The 24153-nt window shown below is 41.5% G+C and overlaps 1 protein-coding gene across 19 annotated transcripts in view; it reads left to right on the forward strand.

Annotated features, from left to right (window-relative positions):
• The window catches only part of TCF12 (transcription factor 12), a 797238-nt gene that overhangs the window by 441124 nt on the left and 331961 nt on the right, over positions 1 to 24153 (forward strand). For all 19 annotated transcript variants that reach the window (XM_078684888.1, XM_078684896.1, XM_078684889.1 and 16 more), the window contains exon 6: positions 3884 to 3945. In XM_078684888.1, coding sequence (XP_078541014.1) covers positions 3884 to 3945 — 62 coding nt within the window. The remainder of the gene's footprint in view (positions 1 to 3883; positions 3946 to 24153) is intronic.

Here is a 24153-nt window from a genome sequence, read left to right on the forward strand (position 1 = left end):
TGGACTCATGCCACACACAACGGATAAGGGTATCCCATACTTCATCCTGCCTTTCAGTTATTATGGTTCTCTGTGGGCTTTCCAGACAATGTTCCTATTCGCCCTAGAACCATACCCGACCCGTTCTACTGAGAGTGAAACCAGTAACAAGGCACTAGTAGCAGGGATAAGAAATATGAGTAGAGAGTTCGACACATATCTAACGATTCCCAAAGATGAACTCACTCCGTACACTCGTTGGAACGTAACTAAATATGGGGTTTACCTGAGTAAGAGCCAGACAGCAAAGAAATCCCGCCCAGTTTGGGTAGTACCCAACCGAGGTCACTTATGTTTACAAGGCATCGGCAGGGATCCCAAAGCACAATTAGGAAAGAGTATATGCACGGAAACCTATGTGTTCGCTTCCCGAACTTCCCCTATACTATTAGCAGCCAAAGGCACGTATTTCGTCTGCCATGACCAAGCTTACACCTGGTTGCCCCCTGACTTCTCAGGTACATGCTTTATCTCGTTTCTGCTGCCTCCCACCTACACGGCCAGAGCAGATTACCATCGGACAAGGACAGCTAGAGGGGTCGTGAGTAAAGACGACACCGCGGGTCAGGAATTCGCTGACTTCGCAAAGGGTTTTCTGCCATTTTGGGGGCCTATGGCAATTTGACGACCGAACTTCAGTCGGATCGACTTATGACTCTTCAGAACCAAATTGCCCTAGATATCATACTCGCCGATCGTGGTGGTGTGTGTAGAGTGATCCAATCCAGTTGTTGCATTTTCATCCCTGATAACGCACCGACAGTGTACCAGGCCATCTCTAAGCTACACAAGATATCTGGTTCCCTTCACGTAGAAAAAGGGGACTGGTCCTTACAAGGGTGGTTCTGGGAACTGATCGCTACCTGGGGATGGAAAACACTGATCTTCATTGGGATGATCTTAGCACTTCTGTTTATGTTCTGCCTGTGTGTACAGTGCGCTCCTGCACTATGTGGCCTCTGTGCTACCTCATGTGTACGGAAGCCTGTGTCAAGGGACGAACTGAGCAACAGAATGATGCTACAACAGCATCTCCACGAATTCCTTCATACAGATTTAGACTCGGATTAACATGAATTATTGCCTTATATGAGGGCAAAAGGAGGGTCTGTGGTTCTGAAATTCTGGACCCTACCGTTGTCCCGGTATCGAGGTCCAATACCCGTGTCCCGAAACATCAACGTACCATGACGAATTTGGTGTCGACGAACTGATAATGATTAGGACATCATTCCTATGCATTTGCGTCATGATCGAGGCATGCTAACACCCCTGAATCGTAGTTTCCGTCCCGACCCCTCAGACTCCATTTTGTAAACGGTATCCATCTTGTGTCTTGCCCTCATGATAAGTCAATTAAAGGTCGAGCTTGATCTAAAAGGACACGTCCACCTTCCCTGACTCCCCCCCTGACCTGTCCCAACTGACTCCCTTGCCTCCAGCCAAACCTGTTTGGGCAGCTCCTCGCCCAGTGGCCAAACCCGATAGCATCAATGCACAACATACCACAAACCATTCACCGCATACAGATCATGTTTTCTACACACATACACACCTGTCCACGCTCCCTGTTTATGGCCAGTTTTATGACTAGGAGGTGCCTTCTTTTATTGGGGCTTCACCGATATCTGATGGGAGTTCCGGGCCTGGCTAGGTAATCTATCACGAATTGGACATCTAAAATACGGGCTTGCCTACATGACTTCGCTCTTTTGTATTATCGTAGAAATATGTATATAGCCATATCATAAACTCAAGAATTCTTGCTTGCAGCTATTATTTTTGTATATAAGGAGAAGGCTGGTTCTGTAAAAACGAACAGTCTCCTGAGAACACATGACCCGTGTTTGTCGTGCTTCTAGGACACCTGTTACTTGGTAGCTGCCAATAAAACTTGATCTCTGACTGCGACTAGAAGACTCTGTGTTTCTGTGGTCCGGAACAGGGAGAACTCAGAGGTCTTCGGGTGTTATCCCCTGGCACCAAACGGGTTCCTAAAAACCCGTTACCTCAGGATGGGCACTTACATTTAGGATTTATTGCACATTTCTAAGACGGCGAACACCCTCAGGTTGACATCTTGCATGGTATTAACATCAATATGTATCACATAGCTCAAATTGAGGCCCACACTACCTCTGCTGCCATATTCATTTGTACTATTCTGCCAAAGATCAGTAAATAGCACTTCTCTGGCCACTCTCTATAAGTAAGCAACTGATTTCAATGCACGTTGGGCGGGCGGGGGCCCTGAGGCAGCCTTTTGCTCCCGGACAACATCGGGACAGGCTGCTAGTACTCAGATAAACAAATCCTATACCATTTTGGCCTTTTGAAAATCCCATGAATTTGGTGCAGGCGTTAAAGGATTATTGAGCTTTGAACTGCTTAATGTGAAAGTATTTTTAAATGAGCACCTAGCTTAGAACATTTAGCACGTCTGCCTTTTACTGTCATTGAGTAGATGCTGTGTGTTATATTTTTTAAAAGTATTGGCTTGTGCGGGAAAGAATGCGGCTGACTCACTATTACTTTCTTTAAAAATAAAAAGGCAGTAGATTGCATTTACTCAGTGACAGCGTGTTGTATACCGCTATTGAGAGGTTTGCGTGCATCTGTGCAGTTTGACCACATATACATGTCCTTTGAGATACAGGCACTATGGCAATAAAGTGATCTTGTCGATATGAAGCGGTTTTCTTAGATAGAATTTGCTTTCCCTTTTGCCTGTAAGCAATTGAAAATAAATAAATGTAGCTAAAACATTTTATTTGTAACAAGCGTATTATTATTAAATGCATACGTGTACTACAACAGCGCACAGGTCAAATGAAGTGTTTTCCAATGTACAGTGTAGTGAACATGAGAATGCATTGTCTAATGCCTTGCAGGTTCCATATTCCAAAGATATCACATAAATGTGTTTTGACACGAGGCCAATTTTGAGATTTTTTTTCCATCTGCTTAACCCCTTGTGTGCTTTTACTGACTAGATATTCTTTTTAAAGTTTGGGTACATGCTAAAAGTAAAATAGTATAAACCATTTAGGCAGAACTGTTAGTAGTAATTCGCTCTTTATTACCAGCATTGAGGGAGTGGAGGGAATTCAAGACCCACTCGAGGCTTTTTCTCATAAATCATGTCCCCTTTCCATGTTCAACAATAGTGATAAAGTGATAACTAGCATATTACTCTTGACGTGTGTTCGATTTTAGATTTATTTACCTCCCTCTACATATACATGCAGGAATGTATAGTTATGCTTGTTCTTGCTTTTATTAGGTCTTGTATGATAAGTTATTGTAATTTTTGATCTGTATTGTCCGGTATATTAGCCACTCTGATTACCCTTTGACAACAAATTTTCGAAGGCTTTTTACGGAACTCCACTCCATGAATACTGATGGTGCATGTTATTACCTAAATTGTGGATAGGGGTGGACATTGGTTTCCATAAATATTTTACTAAGGACACATTATTCATGTCCGCAAGGAGTAAGTTTAAAAAAATAACTCTGCTGTATATTAGTTTGCACTTTTGAGATCTGAGTACTTATGATGTGCATTTAAGCTGTTTTCTAACGTTGTAGCTACAGGTGTGAAGGATCTATTTCAGTGTAAAAATGTCTCCATAAGCCGTTTAACTTGTGTTATTTGATAAAGCAAAGTCATTGCCCGTAAATTAAATCATGCAGAAAAGCAATTGTTGTTACATTGCTTTTAGAGCAGCTGTTTTGAAAGTTGAATTTTCTGTTTAGTGAATGGATGTTTAGAGGAGTTATTAACTTGTTAGAAACTCCAGTAAGACTAACAAAAGTCTGATAACTTCTCTTTGACTTGCAGGGAAAACAGAAAGAGGGCAGTTTCCACTGTATTCTAGAGATGCTCCAACACCAGGTTGTCAAGTAAGTACAAAAATGATTGAAGCTACTTTCAGTTATTGCTTGAGTGAAAAGTTTTTTTCTAAAGTAAGCACAAGTTTGTTTGACAAAAGCTCTACAAAATTAAGAAATCGCTAGAGAGGGGTTTTAAATGTACACATTGGTTAACATGCTAGAGAATAGGACAACCTAATATTTGCCTATGCAAAAGAAGTTGTCATTAAATGGAATCTGAACATACTTTTACGTTGCTTCAATTAGTAGTACAACTCACCATAAACATTTCTAGATCAGTTTAAGGCTAGGTGAAGAGGCTAAAATATACTAGGCGAAAGGTTAACGAAAGAGATAAAGTTGGTGTTAAGTGTTACAGCAAGGGTCCTAGCGAGAGTAGTGTTAGGTTAATGTTAGTTTCTAGCATCTATGGATAGACATGTAGTAGAATTGATTTTGGGGATTAAAGACATTTTGGTAAAGGAATTTTTGCAGCATCTTATTATAAGGTTTGTTCATGTGGCTTCTTTTTGAAGTTTCTCTCTCGTGATATTTCTGCACAGGTAGTATTAGGTAAATGTATTTTTTACAATTACATAGTTTTCAAAAATAGAAGATATCTTCATCTCTAATATAGAGATGCCAGTAGTTAAATAATTGCATGCCAAGTAAAGCATCAGTGCTTTTAAAATGGTGCACAATGTTAGCTGTGTATTTGACAGAGTAGATTATGATGTCAAATGACTTCTGTTGACACAGACTACAAAATGTTGCACGTTTTATTTTCATATCTGGTACAGTTATATTCCTGATCTTCCCCCAATGAAAAATTGAGGCAATGTGACAAAGCAAACACACCTTTCTGCCTTTGTTAGTTAGGTAGAAATAATTGGAATATGGTCTTTTCTAGTAGCCATGTTTTTAGCTGTGGAACCAGGAGTTCATATTTCTAATCTAAGTCCATGACCATTTGTGATCCTGGACAAAACTCATGTCTTTTTGTACATTAGTTTTCTTAACTGTCCAACTAATTAACTGGGTTATAAAAAAAAAGTAATACTGACCACCCACACGAATAAGTGACAGAAGAAATGTGCATGTTGGGAAATGGCAGAGTGTAAAATCAAAGACTAACACATGCCTGCGTTTAAAAGGTAGGTGCTCTTCCTATCATCAAGTTTCCTCATAAAACAAAAATGTAAAGGTCTTACAGTGTATCTCACAATGGAACAGTGTGTGGGTTATTCAAACCTCAGAGCAGTAATGTATATGTTGTCGAGCAGGGATATGGAATGCTTGTTTCATGACGTAAGCTTCCCTGACTTTGGGAATGTCTAACTCTTTCAAATGTGTTTCTTCTGATGGGTTTCAAACCTCTAGCAATGGTAAGAGTCTGCTATGTGTTAATTTTGCTTGTGGTGCACATCTTTTTTGGTAAACACGGCAAGCTCGCTCTGCTATATCAAATTCTGAAGTGGAACTCATAGATTTATTATGCACGGTAGATGTTATTACCCCTAATAGGCTCTATACGCGGTATATCACATGACCGTAATATCACATACACTACATCAACCAAACCACTTCATTAGGTGTGAGTTGATTTAAAGTTTAGAATAGTAAATATATACTCATCTTGACAATGTAATGGATTATACCTTGACTTTAGTATTGTGCCATGCAACCGAAGTAACCTCGTTTAGATCCAGAGGCGATTGCAATGGTGGAGAAGAGGGAATATAGTTTCAGCTGGGTTTGATTTCAGGAAGGCTGAAAACATCCATGGATGACTTGTGCAATGGACTCATTTTAGTGTGTCAATGGCATTACTGTTGGTAGTCTTTATGTGCAGCTTGGTGTCCTCTAAATTTTGCTGGAGTTTGCCACCTAACTTTGGTAATAAATCTTCACCCTGCATATGTACTGTAAACCTGCTCGCTTGAGACATATTTTAGACATTTAGTGTGCGTTTCCCTCATTTTGCAGGTGTCTGGCCTTGAACTGTATGTTTAATGAGCAATAACTGAAAAACAACATGCTATATTACAATTCCAGGAATGTAACCGCAGAAATTAGCTATCCTCATGGCCACCATTTCGTATTGCATTAATGATGAAAACAAGGCTGATAGTCGAACGTGGCCTGTTCACATGGTAAAATTTTGACCATTTTGAAATATATTTTAGGAAAGATAACTTTTTAATTTTTGATTACCTATGTCTTTTAGCATGTGCGGAGCAAAAGAGCAACATAGGCATTGCGGAACAGTGGGTTCTATTTTGTCCGCCGCAGATAATAAAAGGTGATCACAATAAAAACAATTAAACGGCTTAAGAGGCCCATTGTTTTTACTGTGATCACCTTTTACTTCCTGCACCGTTTTGCATAAAGTTTTGAGCACTGTTTTCACGTCACACTTAGAACTTATTACATTAATTATATTGCATCTGATTATTAATGATTTGTTTAACTTTTTCTGTTTTTATTTGGTCTTATCCTTTATTATTTCTCATTCTTATTGACCCTTTGGATATTATAGAATACATTGAGGTATTTTGAAAATTACTAAAACTTTCAAATGATAACTAATTGGACAGTGTTGTATTCAAATAGCGACATACTTTGTCTTTTGATTTGGGGTCGGCTTGGTCACAGTGCCAAACTCTCACTCTTTAATGATGCCTACCATTCATTGGCTCCATGGACACCTTCTAGCACGCCCTTTGCCACAAAGGATACATTTGTTCTTATAAGTGCCTCTCCCTTTACTCTGGCCTTCATGTTCTTGAGTGTCTTGGACTTTGACTTTGTGTATATGTGACTCTTTTAATCAGTCTGACAGACTGCACCATCGCTCCTGCTTTGGGATTGGAGTTGGGACCCTGAACGTTGTTGCTTGTTCCCAGTCAACCACTCACGGCTGTCACCTGATGAGCACTGAACAATATCCTGGTGGGGCGTCGTCTTTTGATCTCTTCAACATAAACTGTCCATCTTAGCGGCTTCTTTTCATTTGTATTGCGTGGCACTGTGGGACCCTAAGAGTACACACCTTGGGTTTGAGAGACCATGTTGTTTCATGTGACTGTTGTATACATAAGGATAATTTTTTCTGTCCTTGCAGTGTATGCTTCATTTACTGTCAGGCATGTGTGTCTTAGTTCACCTACAACTGTTCAGGCACAGTTTCAGCAAGCATTAATGGGCACATGTCCTTCCGTTCAGCACCCGTTGGAACTTTGGATCGATTTTTCTGACAAAGCACATAGCAACTCGTATAGTAGGAGTACTCATCTGTCAAGTGACAGTCTTGCCAAGCTTAACTTCTCTCCTTAGACGTGGCAAATTTGGAGGGAGCTCTCACTAATGATCTAGACCTAGGAGTCTTCGAGAGGTTGACTCAAAATGAAAGAAGAGTTCGCCTTTCAGCTCTAGCTTTTTGATATATTTTATACCAATCACCGGTGACTAACTGCTGTACAAGTAGTCGATTCAACAGTTCATTCGCTAGTGTAAGTTTGTGTTGATATCAAACATGCCACCATTTAGAGTACACCGTACAAAAATTGCATGATATTTGCGACCTGTTTTGTAAGAAAAGTATTAAAAATGCCTAGTGTTGTGGTCTGTCTGTCAAAACAATTGCTGATTGCACTATTTACCCAGCGGCTCCTACAAAAGAGGATTTTTAATTTTTCAATAATGTTTGTGACAAGATATAACTTTAATATCAGATTAGTGCATTCGTTGTGTAGAGAGCACTTCCCCCAGTTAGTTCAAATTGCTGAAGTTTTCTATGATGTTTTGTGAAATGTTTTCTATCCTCGATCGATTCCTCCCTATGTGGATATCCCTGGAAACCTAATCAGGTTCTATAAACTTTTATATTTGTAGGATTAGATAAGTAAAAAAAAACTACACTCAATAGCTCACTATAATATAGGACTTGCACTTGGTTTCCTTTCATTTAGGGAAACATTAACTTACATGCACATTTATGTTAAGAAAGCTGTTTGTGGGAAGCTTGTTGTCTAAGTATCCTGATACAACACATGAGAGAATCTGACTTAAAAATGACTGATTGAAATCTGCCTAACTCATATTAGCTGAAAGGGGTAGACATCTATCGCAATTTGGTCACATTTAAGATGTTTTGACAACCTGCATATTTTGCTGTTTAAAACAAAATCTACGATTATATTTTCATAGTTATTGGCATATTCAGCTGATGGGCTTCTGTAGTAGGCGTGAAATGTGAATAATCCTATCCTTCCCTATGTGGCTCTCCAAAGTGCTCTGGATGATTCTGGGTATGTCAGTTTGACAAAACTGTGCTCCCTATGTTCCTGGTGCACCTGATGTGCAGCAGGCCAAAAATTCAAAAGAAGACATGCTAGAAAGTTACTTGGACTCAGTGCTTAATTAGCACTGGTGGTTTCGGTGCTCAGCACCAGCACTTAATTGTTAAAACTGGCAATTACTTATGACAGTCCACCACACGGTGGCGCTGACTGTCAATTTCTGTAGCAACACGTTGATTTAATTAAAAGAGCGTTCACCAAAAAATGTCAATATCTTCAAGGCCACTCACACTGCTTCGAGTGGCTTGGAATTGTACAAACTGTTACACTTATAAGGAGTGTGATGTTTAGTTGTGTTTATACTGGCATATGACAGTGTTGCAATGTCCAATTGGTCCAATTGGCAACCTGCTATAGCCTCCTGAGCAATAACGTGGTTCCTGGCACTTGTTTATTTACAAATTAAGTAGTGTTTGGTCCATATTGCACAAGAACTAGTAGAAGTTCATTACAAGCTATACTTTACTTGTATTTTGTTTTACTTCTTCAATTAGACCTCTCCTCCCTCCCTAGGGCTTAATCAGAACATTTAATTCGTAGGCTAAGGTGAGAATTGGTTGGAGAATCTCTTCTACTCCCAGTCCACAACCGGGACTTTGAGTTCACTCATTTTCGAAAAGAAAAGCACTCGCCAGAATTAGGCCTTTTCTGCACCTATTTCAGCATTGTTAAAATGAAGTGGTCACCTCTTCCTAACAAAATCCTCTTCTAATTATGGGGACCCTAGGGTCCATAAATTATAAATGTATTGGCTAGAGCAGACAGGCGGCTGAAGTGTGTTGGTGGACTTCATTGTCTGCTCTCCTGATTCCCCTTCCTCTGGCAGCAAGGAATCCAGCGAGATTTCCATCCTGAAGGCCATGTGCAGATGCAGATTTATAAAGCCTCTGATTGCCCAAGGACTAGAAAGGTGCTTGGAACCGGGTACATGTGGATCTCCTAGGCATTCACCCTTCTGATCTGTTGTTTCCCTGGACTTGAATACAGTTTGGATGTCTCCGCTACACAGTGAATCATCTTGCTAGAGAGCAGTGAGGGTGCCGGTGGGGGTCAATGGTCAGAAAATCTCTCGTATTATTTATGCCCCTTGGACTGGTGGATACTATAGGCTTTTCTCAGCAAACGGGCAATCGCCCAGATTTTAAGTGGTGGTGGAGCACTGTCTTGCTACTCGAACAAGCAACTGTTTTGTGATAAACTGCCACCCTTATATTTTGCAAATCAACCTTGCTTGGTCACCTTGGTGGAATCAGAAATCACTTGTGCTGCAGCCTCCTCCTATGGCTACTTCCTAATCTAGAAGACTTCTTCACTGGGCCTGTGATTTAGCTAGGACATAACTAGGCCCAAACTTTCCCCTCGCCTAGGTCGTAAGTAGCTCTGCTGTCCGAAATCAAAGCTCTAGGCGCATAAGACAAATGACTATTCTTCTTTAATCAGATCAGCAGCTCACAGGGCAACACAGTTTCTTTTGCCACAGACACAATGGTTCAATATTACCCTCATAATCCTTTCTTGATAGCATCTGCCCTGACTGTAGCAGGGCAGCATCTGTATGAAAGCTCTAGATATAGGTTCTGCTCATCTTCCTTCCTCCCTTCCTACGGAATGAATACTACATCCACTTGGATCGCCCACTATGATGAGATGTTTAATGACTAAGTGCAGAAAACGCTTTCTGCAGAAGAATACCAGGACAATTTGCTATCCTCAAGGAGAGTAGGATTGCTTGTAACCACCGCATCCCTGAAAGTTCTCGGCATTTGTGTACTGTTTACGATCATTAGCGTAGTAAAGTATCGTTTTTCTGTATTACAATTCTTTGAGTTAAAGAATACAAAATATAACACTCAAGACAATGTTATTCAACAACATAGACAAAACTGTCAAAGGATTCGAACAGTAGCTTCAACTAAACCTATCACATCCATTTCACTATCTTCACTACTAATTTCAAATGGGGCCAAGAGTAATAGTAAATTATGAGCAGCTATTGGGTGATATTAACTATTAGGGCCAATAATTCAGAGCGTTTCTAGAGGTTGCAAACACTTAAAGGACATGTCATCTTTTCAGTTCAGAAAAGGAAAACTGTTTAGCTCGCCCAACAGTCTATAGATTATACATTCATGCATTGCAGTGGTTGTCCTGTATTGTAACCATTGCTCGTGCAACATCATAAAATGCACAGTTTAGTCATTGCAAAAGGCACGCCATATTTTCAGGTGATGGATCAAACTCTGGATATCAGAAGTATCATGTAATAGGACTAGATGCAGTATGAATGTAAAGACCAATGAGTTGATGGCTTTCATTGTACCTGTGTGTTTTTGCCAGAAGGTGCACAAGGAGGTATACAACCATAAGTTGTTATCTACCCTAGCTTCTCCACAACACGTTGGCTAAGCTCCGTTCCTGTGAAGACTAGTGCTACCATGCAGTATTTTAAAGAAACTATACTTTAGCCTAGCTTTGCACAGTCACGTGCAGTTAGACACCCGCAGTATTCAAATTTTGAGTGGCTAATCTACTTTGACACCTGTCTATTAATACATTTCCCAAGAGTTTTGGGGTAGATTTCTTCCATCAATTAATCAATTTATTTAATCAAATTTTATCAAATTATTTTAAGTTCAAGATTTAAAAAGAATCAATAAAACCCAACGTTTTACTAGACTTCTTTTCGATTTCTAATCCTTAATAAAGTTTTGGAGCACCTAAGCCCCAACGCAGGATAAAAAACAAATGGAATGTGTCCTTGTCTAATGCAACTGGTGCTCATGTAAAGCGCTCTGATATCTGATACCTTCGGGTCAAGTTTGCGCTATATAAAACTCCGAAAGAATTATTTTGTTTATAAAACGTAATTACCTTGCTAGTGCAAATACACAGGAGAAAGGGCCTAATGTTTTGTCTTGATCAGTTTCACCACACAGGATATGCTGGGCCAAAAGAGGTACACTAGTGCTTTGATAGTATTAAGTGCAAAAAGAAAATGCGGACTACTTAATCATAAATATTAGGTACCCTGCGACAGAAAGTGCATACTTCTTAATAAAAAATATGAAGTGCCCTAAGAGGTATGTGATGAGCGACAAAGGGCATCTCAGACCTAGTACAGTGTCCTTTGGGGGCAGTGTCTCAATCAAATTGCAGCCAGGTGCCAATATATAGAAGGAAAGGGCTCCTTTGTAAGTCTGAGTTTGTTAATTTTAAGTCTGCCATGCTCACAAACTTTAGGGATTTGCAACAGAGCGTCAAGTCCTCTCCTCGAAGACTGGTAATAATTGCCACCGACGTGAAGAGAGCTATATATTACTGGTTCTGTCATATTGTTTTCACTTGTGTGTTTGGTGCAAATATTAATCAAGATTTAATGCATGTTAGCAGGAAAAGTATGTATGTGGTGTGCGTGATATGATTGTAGGCGCGATTGATGAGAATGAGTGAGTGTATGGGGATGGAAAAAAGAAAATGTCTTCCTTGTAATCTATTAGAGTTCAGTTTTATGAGTTTCTAGAATATATATGTATAGGAGTACGATTTATTTTGTATTAAATATTGAAAATTCTTAAAATGTAATCAAGAGAATGGTTGTTTATTATTAAAGATACGTTGATAGTTGAGGATTGATCCATTTGGTGAGTTGTCCACCACCTATAGCGAGAGATTCTGCTTATTTTGACCCGAAGAAGTATATTTTCTTCGTTGTGTTTTTAGGTACTTTTTCACTGTTGAGTTTAGGACTCTGTTGAAAGCTCTTTGGGAAAGGGTTAGGGGCTAAAGTGCCTCTTCCCTGAACGTGGTTAATGCCAGGTTGAAATAATCATGAGCTTTGGAGTTTCTTGGGTCAATTATTGCCTTCCACATGATACTGCTTAAGGTGGCTCTTGATTATTTACAACAGATTTGGTGGCCACTTTAACATATATGAGAGCTATCTTATGGGTGCAGGCACAATGTCAGGATGTTGACCTTTTAAGAGATCACCCCTTGCTTTGACTGAGTTAATATGAGCTGAAATTGATTTTCTGTGGACCTATCATGACTCCAAGGAAGCCCCATACATAATATTTAATGTAGAGGTTCTCCGGATGTTTGCTCAAGCATATGGGATTTATTTTCGTCATTGTTGCTGGACCTACTGGCCATGGGGGTGGATCACTAGGGATACCACACTACAGTCCCTTGACAAAGATGTGGAAATTGCATATCTCTGTCCTATAGCTACAGCTAACTGCAGTTATTGTTGAGTTTAGAGTAGGGTTTCATTGCCGCCATCTGTGCTATGTCTCTTGACTGTTAGTCTTTTTGATTTGATCAATACCTGTATTAGATGCATTTTAACCTCTGGGATTGCGGTAATTTCATGATGAGTTTGTGGTTTCAGATCTGTGATCTGGAACTAGTTGTTTTCCTGCCACTGCTTTAGTAAACCTTTCTAATTCAGTACACACAAACATTGATTTGTTTAAGCTTTGGTATCAAATTTCACAACTTCCCCAGTGTGGCCCATTGACCTGATTCTGGGTGAGATGGATCTCACAGGAAAGAGATTGTTCAAAGTTTCGAAGCCCTAGTAGGGCCATGTATTAGTCGCTATTGAAGGGTCGTTTATCTACTTAAAAGCACTGGTAAATGTTTCTTTTTTCAAACCGGAATCACATATTTTCTCTGCCAGCACTTAGCAAATGCTAATAATAACCCTCCATGTGGCCTACATGTGTTCTCTTTGTGAGCCTGGGGAAAACTGCTGACTGTGCTTTTGCTTGACGGCGAGCTTCTTGATCTGAACTTGCAGTTTTGGTTGGAATCCAGTTGCACATTTGCCTGTGAGTTTTTTTAACAGACTTAATTTTTACTAATGTACTATCTTCTTGTATCTCTGTTACCACCTGCTTCTTGTCCTCTGATTTGTCTGCATGAATGAATGTGTGGTGCTTTATTTGGGTCTTTAGTAAAAATGTTTTTGTTAGATACGAAATGCTTGACATTTTTCTGTAAATAAGTCTTACATAGCTTTGTAAGAGTGATTGGCAAAGAATGTTTCTGCCAGCTCGTGTCATGTTAAAAAGTTATATATATTAAACAGATATTAAAAAGAACCCACCCTCCCCCAAAGAAGTTATATAGTGGTCCATTGGAGAAAAATCTCAGGTCTTGGATTAACGTGGACAACCAGTAATTGCTGTTTACCATATTCAACTCTGATTTGCGTGATTGATCTAGGGCCTTTGTCAGGGACCAGCATTCTGTATTGCCATCATAACGGTATTAGTTCATGGCTAAATTGGGGATCACTTAAAAAGGGGACTTTACCAAATCTTCCAAGATTTTTTAAAATCCTAACTACATCATCTAGAATTTTTCATAGGGAGCTTTATACCAGGCTCTCTCTTGTCTGTGTCGAAGTCTATGTAGGGATATTTATTTATACATTTTTGTAAAGCGAGAACATGACCCTTACGGGTATTGGAGCGCTTAACAATTCTGGGTGAGAGGGATACAGTATTGGGAAGCAAAAACATTTGTTTATTACATAATTATACTAGACGCGTGCAAGAATCCAGTAGGTGTCGGAAACCTTCATATAAGTTTAGGACGGATACAGCAATGGGTGAGGAACATTCAAACATATATAAGTACAATGCATACTAAACAATGGTGTTCACGGGTATATAATCATGTCCAAAGTCAATCAAGATGAGTGAATAGAGGGCAGCAATGTAGTCTACTAGTCGAGGCCTATTCAGGCAGGAACTTGAGCGTTATGATTTCTTTTACTTCCATTTTGAAGGAAGTGATCAAGGAGATTGTTCTGGAGGAAGAGAGTTCCAAATCTTTGGAGCAATGCCACAGAAGGCTCTGTCACTTGATCTCTTTTTGTGGAAAAACTGTGGTTTCAGGATTATTGTATTTGCACTTTGTGATGCTCTGCAGCCCCCTGATAGTTCTAGTTTGTGTGCCAGATAGATGGGGGGTCATGAAGTGGAGGGCTTTGTGCGTCATGCCGGCAATTTCTAGGTGAATTCTGGCCTTGTATGGTAACCAGTTTAGGGACTTTAGGGCTGGGGAAATGTGTTCTTTTCTTTTCGTCCCAGTAATCAGCCTCGCTGCGGCATTAAGGGAGGCCCTTAATGGGGCCAAGCTCAGTTTGGGGAGACCACTTAGTGTGGAACTACCGTAGTCTAGTCTTGGCAAAACTAAAGCTTGTACCGCCAAATTGAAATATTTCTGTGGAAGGAATGGTTTGAGATTCCTTACATTTCTTTATAAAGCGCAACTGCTATTCCAAGGAGTTTCCTGGTGCTGATTGCCGAAGAGTGTCAGCGGGTACAAGAAGGAGCTATAGGCTGGAAAAATCCACATTTTCAGCTTCTTACGAAACACTGGTGTTGACTCAATGCTTCTAAGGGTCAACAGCAGTTTGTTCCAAAGGGACAGGCCCAGAAAGGAGAGGGCCTTTCTCCCTGACCTAGCCTTCTTGATACGTGGCCATTGTAGACTCCTAAAAAGGCTTGACACGTGCATCACAGGGAAGCCCAAAAATAGTCCTGGCTGCTGCATTCTGGACCAGATGAAGCCTATCCATCAGGTACTTGGGTATGCCTGAGTAAAGACCGTTCGCATAGTCCAGGCGTGAGATGATCAGGGCTTGAATCACTTGGTTTTTGGCTGCCAAGGACAATAGGAACACTGGAGGGCAAAGCAGGTGCCCGCTACTGAGTTGACTTGGGGTATGGAATAGCAATTGACTGTCAAATTTAAAGCTCACGTTTTTCACCACCTGATTTTTTGACAAGGGGGGTGGGGAGGAGCATCCTGTGACCAGAAGGACGGCAAGGGTGTCTCCGCATCTGAACCAAAATAAGCTGCTCAGTCTTTCCTGCATTACATTTAAGTTGGTTCATGGACAACCACCCAAATACTGCTGAGAGGCAATAATTACGAATTTCCTTGCCTGGGCAGGGCTCGTACTTCCACGAGAACAGCAACTGGGTGTCATCTGCATAACACACAATTTTTGCCCATAAGGATTCTGCCAAAGTAGACCAAGGTGTGAGGTAAATATTGAACAAAGTCAGGCTCAGGGCAGAGCCCTGGGGAACACCAGGTATACAACCTTTACCACGCACCTTTTACAACGACCTACCATTACCACGCATTTTTTACAACGCAGGATCCATTACAACGTATACCATTACAACGCATGTATTTACAACGCAGGTACCTTTACAACGCATACCATTACAACGTAAGTATTGGTAAGTATATCATTTTATTAAAAATATTATAAGTTTGGGTTTTTGGGTAAAGGGGTATTTTTAGGGTTCAGGGTCAGTTTTGGGTTTTTGGGTAAAGGGGTATTTTTAGGGTTCAGGGTCAGTTTTGGGTTTTTGGGTAAAGGGGAATTTTTAGGGTTTAGGGTCAGTTTTCAGTTTTTGGGTAAAGGGGTATTTTTAGGGTTCAGGGTCAGTTTTCAGTTTTTGGGTAAAGGGGTATTTTTAGGGTTTAGGGTCAGTTTTCAGTTTTTGGGTAAAGGGGTATTTTTAGGGTTCAGGGTCAGTTTTCAGTTTTTGGGTAAAGGGGTATTTTTAGGGTTCAGGGTCAGTTTTCAGTTTTTGGGTAAAGGGGTATTTTTAGGGTTCAGGGTCAGTTTTCAGTTTTTGGGTAAAGGGGTATTTTTAGGGTTCAGGGTCAGTTTTCAGTTTTGGGTAAAGGGGTATTTTTAGGGTTCAGGGTTAGTTTTGGGTTTTTGGGGTACAGGGGTATTTTTAGGGTTCAGGGTCAGTTTTGGGTTTTTGGGTAAAGGGGTATTTTTAGGGTTTAGGGTCAGTTTTGGGTTTTTGGGTAAAGGGGTATTTTTAGGGTTCAGGGTCAGTTTTGGGTTTTTGGGTAAAGGGGTACAGGGTAAAAATTAAATATAATTAAATTTAAATTACATTAAATTAAATTGATTAAATTACATTAATTAAATTAAATTAAATTAATTAAATTAAATTACATTATATTAATTTTAATTAAATTACATTTTAAAAAATATTATATACTTACCAATACTTACGTTGTAATGGTATGCGTTGTAAAGGTACCTGCGTTGTAAATACATGCGTTGTAATGGTATGCGTTGTAATGGATCCTGCGTTGTAAAAAATGCGTGGTAATGGTAGGCGTGGTAAAAGTATGCGTTGTAACGTCATACATCCAGCTTGCGGGAATTTTGGCTGAGATGGGGTGGCACCATACCTCTTGTCCCCTCCCGTCAAGGAATATTGCCAGCCATTTCCAGGACTGCCCCCCCAATGCCTATTGAGTGGAGACCAGCCAGGAGAATATGGTGAGAGATCGTATCGAAGGCGGCTTTTGTGTAATAGAGTAAATCTACTAAGCTGAGAGCAAATTAATGAATAATAAAATTGTTCACACAGATTGTCACCGGTGCAATTGTATTGAAAATCTGCATGTAGTGCCAGTGGCACAGAGGCTCAAGGTTGGTTGCCTCTATTGGCCAGTCATCTATTCACAAGGGTATATTGAATATGGATATCTGTATTAACATACTACATTACAAGAGTGCTATTGTGATTTCTGGACCTGTCCTGTTTTAGGCCTCTAGACTCTTGCACGTCGAAAAACATTTGTATCAAACTGTCACTCAGCAATCAAACATTTAATTGAAACTCGGGCCACTGCATCCTGCATCATGTCAGTCTGATCCCTTGAGGCAAACGCAGTCCATTCTTGGGTTACGTGTGGCATTCTTCTGAAAGGCCTCTCTCTGATGGTGCTGGTGCCTGTATACTGCTCATATGACACATTTCAGCTGCGTTGAATGTCTAACCCTTGAAATAATTTCTCACTGCTTAGAGGACATGAGTCCGCGGTACCAGGTATTGAACAAGATCATCATTTCTCTGGCGTCCAGGTAGTCTGATAGGCTCTTTTATGTTTATGCTTAAAAAAGCTGCTGCTTGAATGATGTATAGTACCAGTTATTTAAAATCTACATGTAAAATATATTTAGATACATCTAAAGGAGTTTGTCACTGCATGCCATTGGCTGCACGGTGCATCAATCCACCTTACAGGAAGGGTCTCCAATGAAATGCATGAGTGATCATTTTACATCTGAAAAGTAAACTCTATCATCACACTCTATCACTTTCAATTATTGATTTCCTTATATGCCTTTTGTACAGAAAGCAATCTTTTTTTGCTACTTTTTCCCCAGCCTTGGCAAAGTCAGTATCAGTCTTAATGTGGTAAAAATTATTAGAACATCTAACTCATGTAAATAGCATTTGTAAATGCTTCTGTTTACATGCATCAGCACATTAAAGACATACCTGTTGGCTTTGTCGATGCTTTTTACCTATTGTTATTTTTGATGCTAGTTGAATCCACTCTCTGGCAAGCTTATTCTGTCTCTTTCATTGTACGATATCTTTTGTTCGGTCTCATCTCCCAGTCTGCAAATGCCTAGTCTGTTGCTAGAGATATTGGGGGGCGTGCAGGTGCTTAGAGCCTCCCTGTTGCTTACCATTGACTGACTTGTCTATCACTCTTATTTGCCTGTCCCTGCTTGTCAATCATGTGTTTTGTCCCTCTTTACCTCCACTTATAATTAGTTGGCATCTGTTCTACCAATACTTGCTTTTCAAGCACTGCCATGAGGATACATGCTTTATCAGCTGTCTCCCTCCTATACTTCTCTCCACCTGCACTGTTTTGCTCTCTGTCATCGGTGTGCTTCTTGCAGCCTCCCTCCAAATTGCACACTTCCATGTGTATTTCACCCTTTACTTTGTCACCCGTATGCTTCTACCTACTCCCTCTTTGTTGCTCTCCTGGCCATCGATTTACCCCCAGTGCCCCTTGTGTTTCTCCCTGCCCCATGGCCCCGGCGTTTCAGGCATCCATATTACTTCTGACCCCCCTATATTAGTCTAGGGCAGTGTCAATGTAGAGACCTGTGAATTTTGCCAAAACTTGTTTCCTCTTGCTTCTGCACTTCCGTCCTTTTGGTCGGGTGTTAGTTTTTTTTAGGGATATTCCTTTATAACATGTAAATTACACAAATAACAATTATGCAATATGTAATATTTCTTAATAAGTAGGGTGCGATTGGGAGTGCATGTCATTGAGGATTGGCAATCCTGTGCCCCGGTCTCCAATGCACATACTTTATCGTGATTGGTTGACTAAGCAGTACCTATTAAAGGCATGACTTTTATGCTTCCTTCACCAAAAATGCAAGTAATTCCCCTCACAGTAGGTCAAATCCTTACTTAGTTGCACTTCGTTTTCTATATTGATGACTTTCTGATGTTTCCCGAGCTTGACAGTCAAAATTAGTACAATATCACTCCAATTAATCCCTGTTTAATTGTCATCCATTCACTAATGTAAAAACGGTGGCTTGATCTGAACCCCTCAAACTCTGTTTCCATCTTTATTTTTAGCGGTGGCACAGCTGTTTTGTAAAGTCCTACACTACTTGTCATTGTCATGTAGAGATTGTGGTGAGCGTTTGGATAATTTCGATTGCTGACGGATTTAGTGTGTTGGATGTAAGAAAGGTGTATTCAGTCTTCCTGCGGGCTTGGTCCTTAAACAATTGGAAAAGGGAAGCGATAGTAATAGTTTTGAATGGCTGAAAGTGTAGTTGTCCTTCTCCGCGTAGGGTGCCTGTCCCTTCCAAAATCCTGCTAAGATCTTTCCAGCAAAAATAATTGTTAGGATATTTATCTTCTGCTCCTAAGCCTTTTCTCACCTTTGTGCAGGGTTTTACAGGATTTCCTTAACGTGAGAGGTTCCATTCTTTCTGGCAAGTACTTCTAACCGCAGATTACTCACTGTAGATTATTTTCCTGGTGCCAGACTGGATCTAGTGATTTTTGTGTATAGCAGTGCACCTGTGTGCCGCTACTTGGTGGTGTGTGCTCCACACTGGTTCCATACCGCCGTGGAAGTGACAGTGGACCTGAATATCACAACCCCACCCAATGCGTGCTCATGTTGGTTCCTTCTTTCTACCAATTTCAACGCTGAGCCACCGATCTCCTTCCGAAGTTGTCAATTTTCTGACGACTTCCAAATTTTATACAGTGTGCTAGGCAATGTTGTTTCCACTGAAAACGACAAGATTCATTTAGGTTGTGCTGAGACTGCATGAAGCAAGATGTCTGTCTCAGATCTGCACGAGGTGTGTCTTTGATGTTTACTTTCGAGCCTCAACTCTATTGTGGAATAAATGCGCCCTAATGGATCTTAAGGTACTTCAAGACCAGAATGCGAAGCTGTACACTTCCAAGCACAAAAACAAGTTGTGATCCTTGCGTATGTCCAGATCCCACTTCATTTCACAGGCTCAGACTCGTTCCTTTCTCGGGAAGTTTGTGCAACCATTCTACTTCCCACTCAGTCTTCCAGTAAGTCCTAATCCACACACAAACATAAAATATCAATTTGAGATTCAACCCCATCATGCAGCTCTGACTCCAAGGAGAATGCGTGAAGACATCAAGATTCACTCCACATAGATTGCTGGTCACTGAGCAGATTTCTCCTCTGATCCTGACACACCCGAGTTTCCCTAGCAGTCGTATACACGGTGGCCGGTTGAGTACATCAAGGATGCAATGCTCATAATTCAGTGTGATTCTGGCTACCTCTGATGTGCCTGTGGGCCCCAAGAAACCCCAGGAACCTCCAATTGAGTTACCAACAGCAGGAAGTCCCTTGGCTCCGTCTGCCCCCTTGGAAATTTCTACCATGCCCCTACCGACTGGTGTAGCCTTTCATGCCTGCCCCATGATCCACTCCCATTCCTGCTGCCCAAATGCCGATGGTGCTGGAAGATAACCCGTTCTGACACCTGACCGATGTCACACTACAAAATTACAAAAGAGCAAACCAATATAATGCATCATGCCTTTATCTTGTGTCTCTGTTGCTTCGCAGCTGTAGGCTACCTGGTTGAAACCTATTTCTTGTCTGTCTGTGAAGAAGCATGTGGCCAGACATCCTGGACTGACAACTGGTGACCTGAGTTTTCTCACCAAGCATCCCTCTCCAGCGCACCATACTGTGCATATCTGGACTTGTAAAGTTAATCCCAATACATTCCCCTGCACTGCTTCTCGATAGGGAATCTAAGAGGATGACAAACACGTTTTCTTCAGCCAGTTTGATATTGCAGTGTCTTTGAAGTCTGCCTGCTCGGTCACTGCACCCATGCCCTTTTGGGGCATGGCAAGCGAGATCTTGCCAGCAGCCCCAGATGGCCATAGAGCCTCCTCGGCCCGACAATACATGATGCGGCAAAATGTTATCCATGTCTGTTTGGACACCACAAAATACTTTGCAGAGCAGTTGGTTTCAGTGTGATCCTTTGTCTGAATGTCCGGAGGAGGTCCGCTGGATGATGTGAAGGACAGGCCCATTGATGGTTCCCACCTCTGTGATGAGTAGCCAAACTCCAAATGTTAACACTTTTAAGATTGTAGAGCTACAATGTGTTCCTTGGGATTGTTGCCTTCTGCAAAGCAACATATGCACGATTTTCTTTTAATTCAGAGGTTCTTCAGGGGGTTGGCGTGCAGACAATGTCCGCCTTCTTAACCAGTGTTGCAGTAGGCAACCCTGTCCTTTTAGAGATGCAGATCCAGAAAACATGCATACCAGCAAGGGCATGATTCTTTCAACCCCCCCATCTCCTGCTGCACCCTCAGCAAATCATTTTACTTTTCATTTGTGGATCGTACCCTCAAAGTGGAAGACCGGATCCACTATTTTCCCCTGAGTAGGCAATCCATTACTTCAGACAGATGGTCTTGCAAATTATTTAAAATGGCTATGTCCACCTTTTTTCCTACTTCCCGAATATTCCTCCCACACCTGAATGGACAGAAGGGAAATTCCGTCAAGTGGATCTCGTCCTTCCTCACAGGGCGCACACAAAGAATCCACCTCCCCCATTGGCCAACATCGTCTGCACTCACAGAATCAACAATATCTGGTACGTGGGCTACGCTCAACTCCTCCTCTCCTTCTCTTAAGACAACACCAACAGCAAACGTGACTTCCTGAATACCATGACCAACGTCGCTGACTGGAAGAAATTCAACTGCCTGAAACTGAACACTGACAAAACTAAAGTTCTCATCTTCGGAAAGAGCACCTCCAGATGGGACGACACATGGTAGCCCTCCGGCCCTACCTACCCCCACCAAACACGCAAGCAGCCTCTGCGTCATCTGGGATAGTCACCTCTCCATGAAGCATTCAAACAGTTAGTGCCTCACCTACATATAGCTACATCCATATAAAAGACCGACAAGGTAGGGATACTTATTATCAATACTACCTGGAATATGTCCAATAACATGAATCCATAGGTCAGGATGTATTCATTCACCAATATAAAATCACACAGGACCACAACACTTCACCCAAGAAAATTTGTGAAAAATAGAGAGAGTACCTCACGGTAGAACAACCCGAGGGGGTTCCCGGTTAACAATTGCCGGTGTACCCACTTCTCATCATTGGCAACTCTCTCTATGTGAAAAGACAAACGTGCACTCAAGAGAAGAGTAGTGCGGACGTGAGAATAGTGAAGGAAAACACATATAGTGACCAACGTATCAACACTGACACCAACTTATAGTGTACAAGGACACATGAAAAATCCCCTAACCAACCACAAAGAAAAATATATAAATTGTGTGGTAGGGCTTTGCTTGCTTTACCGTTTTATTCTGATGCAGCAGAACCCTACTAATTAAAAATGGTTACTTATATACCATCAAGATTTATGTCCTCAAGCCGACATGTTTCATCGCTCCTATTTTTAGCGATTTCATCAGGGCATATGAGGGGTTTTCTATTCTCAGTCTTTTCAGAACATTATGGACCTTGAGTGCGCTTTGTCAGCACGTACCAGCATCACTCATTAGGACACCGTGCCAAATGTTCACGTGTCCAAAAAGTGACCGGGGATAGTCGCAGCCACTATTGCCGAGTCCCTCCGGCGCTTCCGACGTAAGTAACCATTTTTAATTAGTAGGGTTCTGCTGCATCAGAATAAAACGGTAAAGCAAGCAAAGCCCTACCACACAATTTTTATATTTTTCTTTGTGGTTCGTTAGGGTTCTTTTCATGTGTCCTTGTACACTATAAGTTGGTGTCAGTGTTGATACGTTGGTCACTATATGTGTTTTCCTTCACTATTCTCACGTCCGCACTACTCTTCTCTTGAGTGCACGTTTGTCTTTTCACATAGAGAGCGTTGCCAATGATGAGAAGTGGGTACACCGGCAATTGTTAACCGGGAACCCCCTCGGGTTGTTCTACCGTGAGGTACTCTCTGTATTTTTCACAAATTTTCTTGGGTGAAGTGTTGTGGTCCTGTGTGATTTTACATTGGTGAATAAATACATCCTGACCTATGGATTCATGTTATTGGACATATTCCAGGTAGTATTGATAATAGGTATCCCTACCTTGTCGGTCTTTTATATGGATGTAGGTATATGTAGGTGAGGCACTAACTGTTTGAATACTGTGTGAGTGGGGGGCTGCCTCTCCTATTCCCTTCCCCCTCTACCCCTTGAGATTGCGCACCTCTCCATGAAGCGCCAGGTCAACGCAGTTGCCTCCTTTTGCTTCCTCACCCTCTGCATGCTTCGCAAGATTTTTAGATGAATCCCCATTAGCACTACGAACACAGTAACCCAAGCCTTTATCACCAGCCAACTAGGCTACGGAAATGCACTCTACACCGAATCCACTATCCAGCCGCTCAAATGATTACCGACCATCCAAAACACCACAGCCAGACTTATCCTTGTCCTCTCCAATTGGACCAGCATCACTCCCCACCTAAGAAACCTCCTTTCCATAGAGATGCCATTTCAAAGTGCTCACCCTCGCTTACAAGGCTCCCCACAATGCTAAACCCTCCTACGTCAACCACTGCTGACATTCCACCAACTGACCAGACAACTCTGTCTGATCCACCACCCTCGCACACATTCCCCGCGATGGACAGCCTCAGTGGAGATCGCTCTTTCTTCTACCTCGCTGCTAAATCTTGGAATGACGTCCCACTCTACCTCCAAACCACCCCCTCTCGCAGACTTCAGAAAGGGACTCGACCTGGCTCTAAGACTGAGGCTCACCGCAGCGCCAGGATTATCCTCTGGGTGATAACTGAGCTTAACAAATACTCATTGATTGATTTTGCAAAAGCACCTCCCCATTGTTCTACAGGAGCAGTGCATATTACTGCCCCCAGGTGCAATCAGTGCCAGGCTCTGAGAAAGATGGATGTTGTTACTCTCATTGTTTCTGTGTTCCAAAAAAGGATGACTGCCTCAGGCCTAACCTGGACCTATGCTCTCTCAATGCTTTTCTATGGAAGGACAGATTTAAGACTTCTACTTTGGCCCATGTCCTCTCTGCTTTGTACCTTGGCGACTGGATGGTGTTCTTGGAATTGCAGGGTGCTTACATTCATACAACCGCCATATAATTCCAAAGGTGTTACCTGCAGTTCAAGGTGGACCAGGAGCATTTTCAGTTTACTGTGTTCCTCTTTGCCCTCTCTGGCACCACTTGGAGGCTTGCGAAAGTGATGGCTTTTGTTACTGCTCATCTTAGGAGGTTGGGTATCACTGTATTACCATACCTCGATGACAGACTGCTTAAGGGTAGCTCGCTGAAGTTAGTGACTGTCCACCTCTGGATGACAGTAGAACTACTTACATCATTTAGGTTCTCCATAAATTAGCCAAAGTTCCTCCTGACTTCCTCTCTGGGGGCTTTCGTTCATTAGGTCGGTACTGGATATGGTGGAAGTCATGGCTTTTCC

Source organism: Lissotriton helveticus, chromosome 3_2 (assembly GCF_964261635.1).
Source record: "Lissotriton helveticus chromosome 3_2, aLisHel1.1, whole genome shotgun sequence".
In the NCBI taxonomy this organism is placed as follows: Eukaryota; Metazoa; Chordata; class Amphibia; order Caudata; family Salamandridae; genus Lissotriton; species Lissotriton helveticus.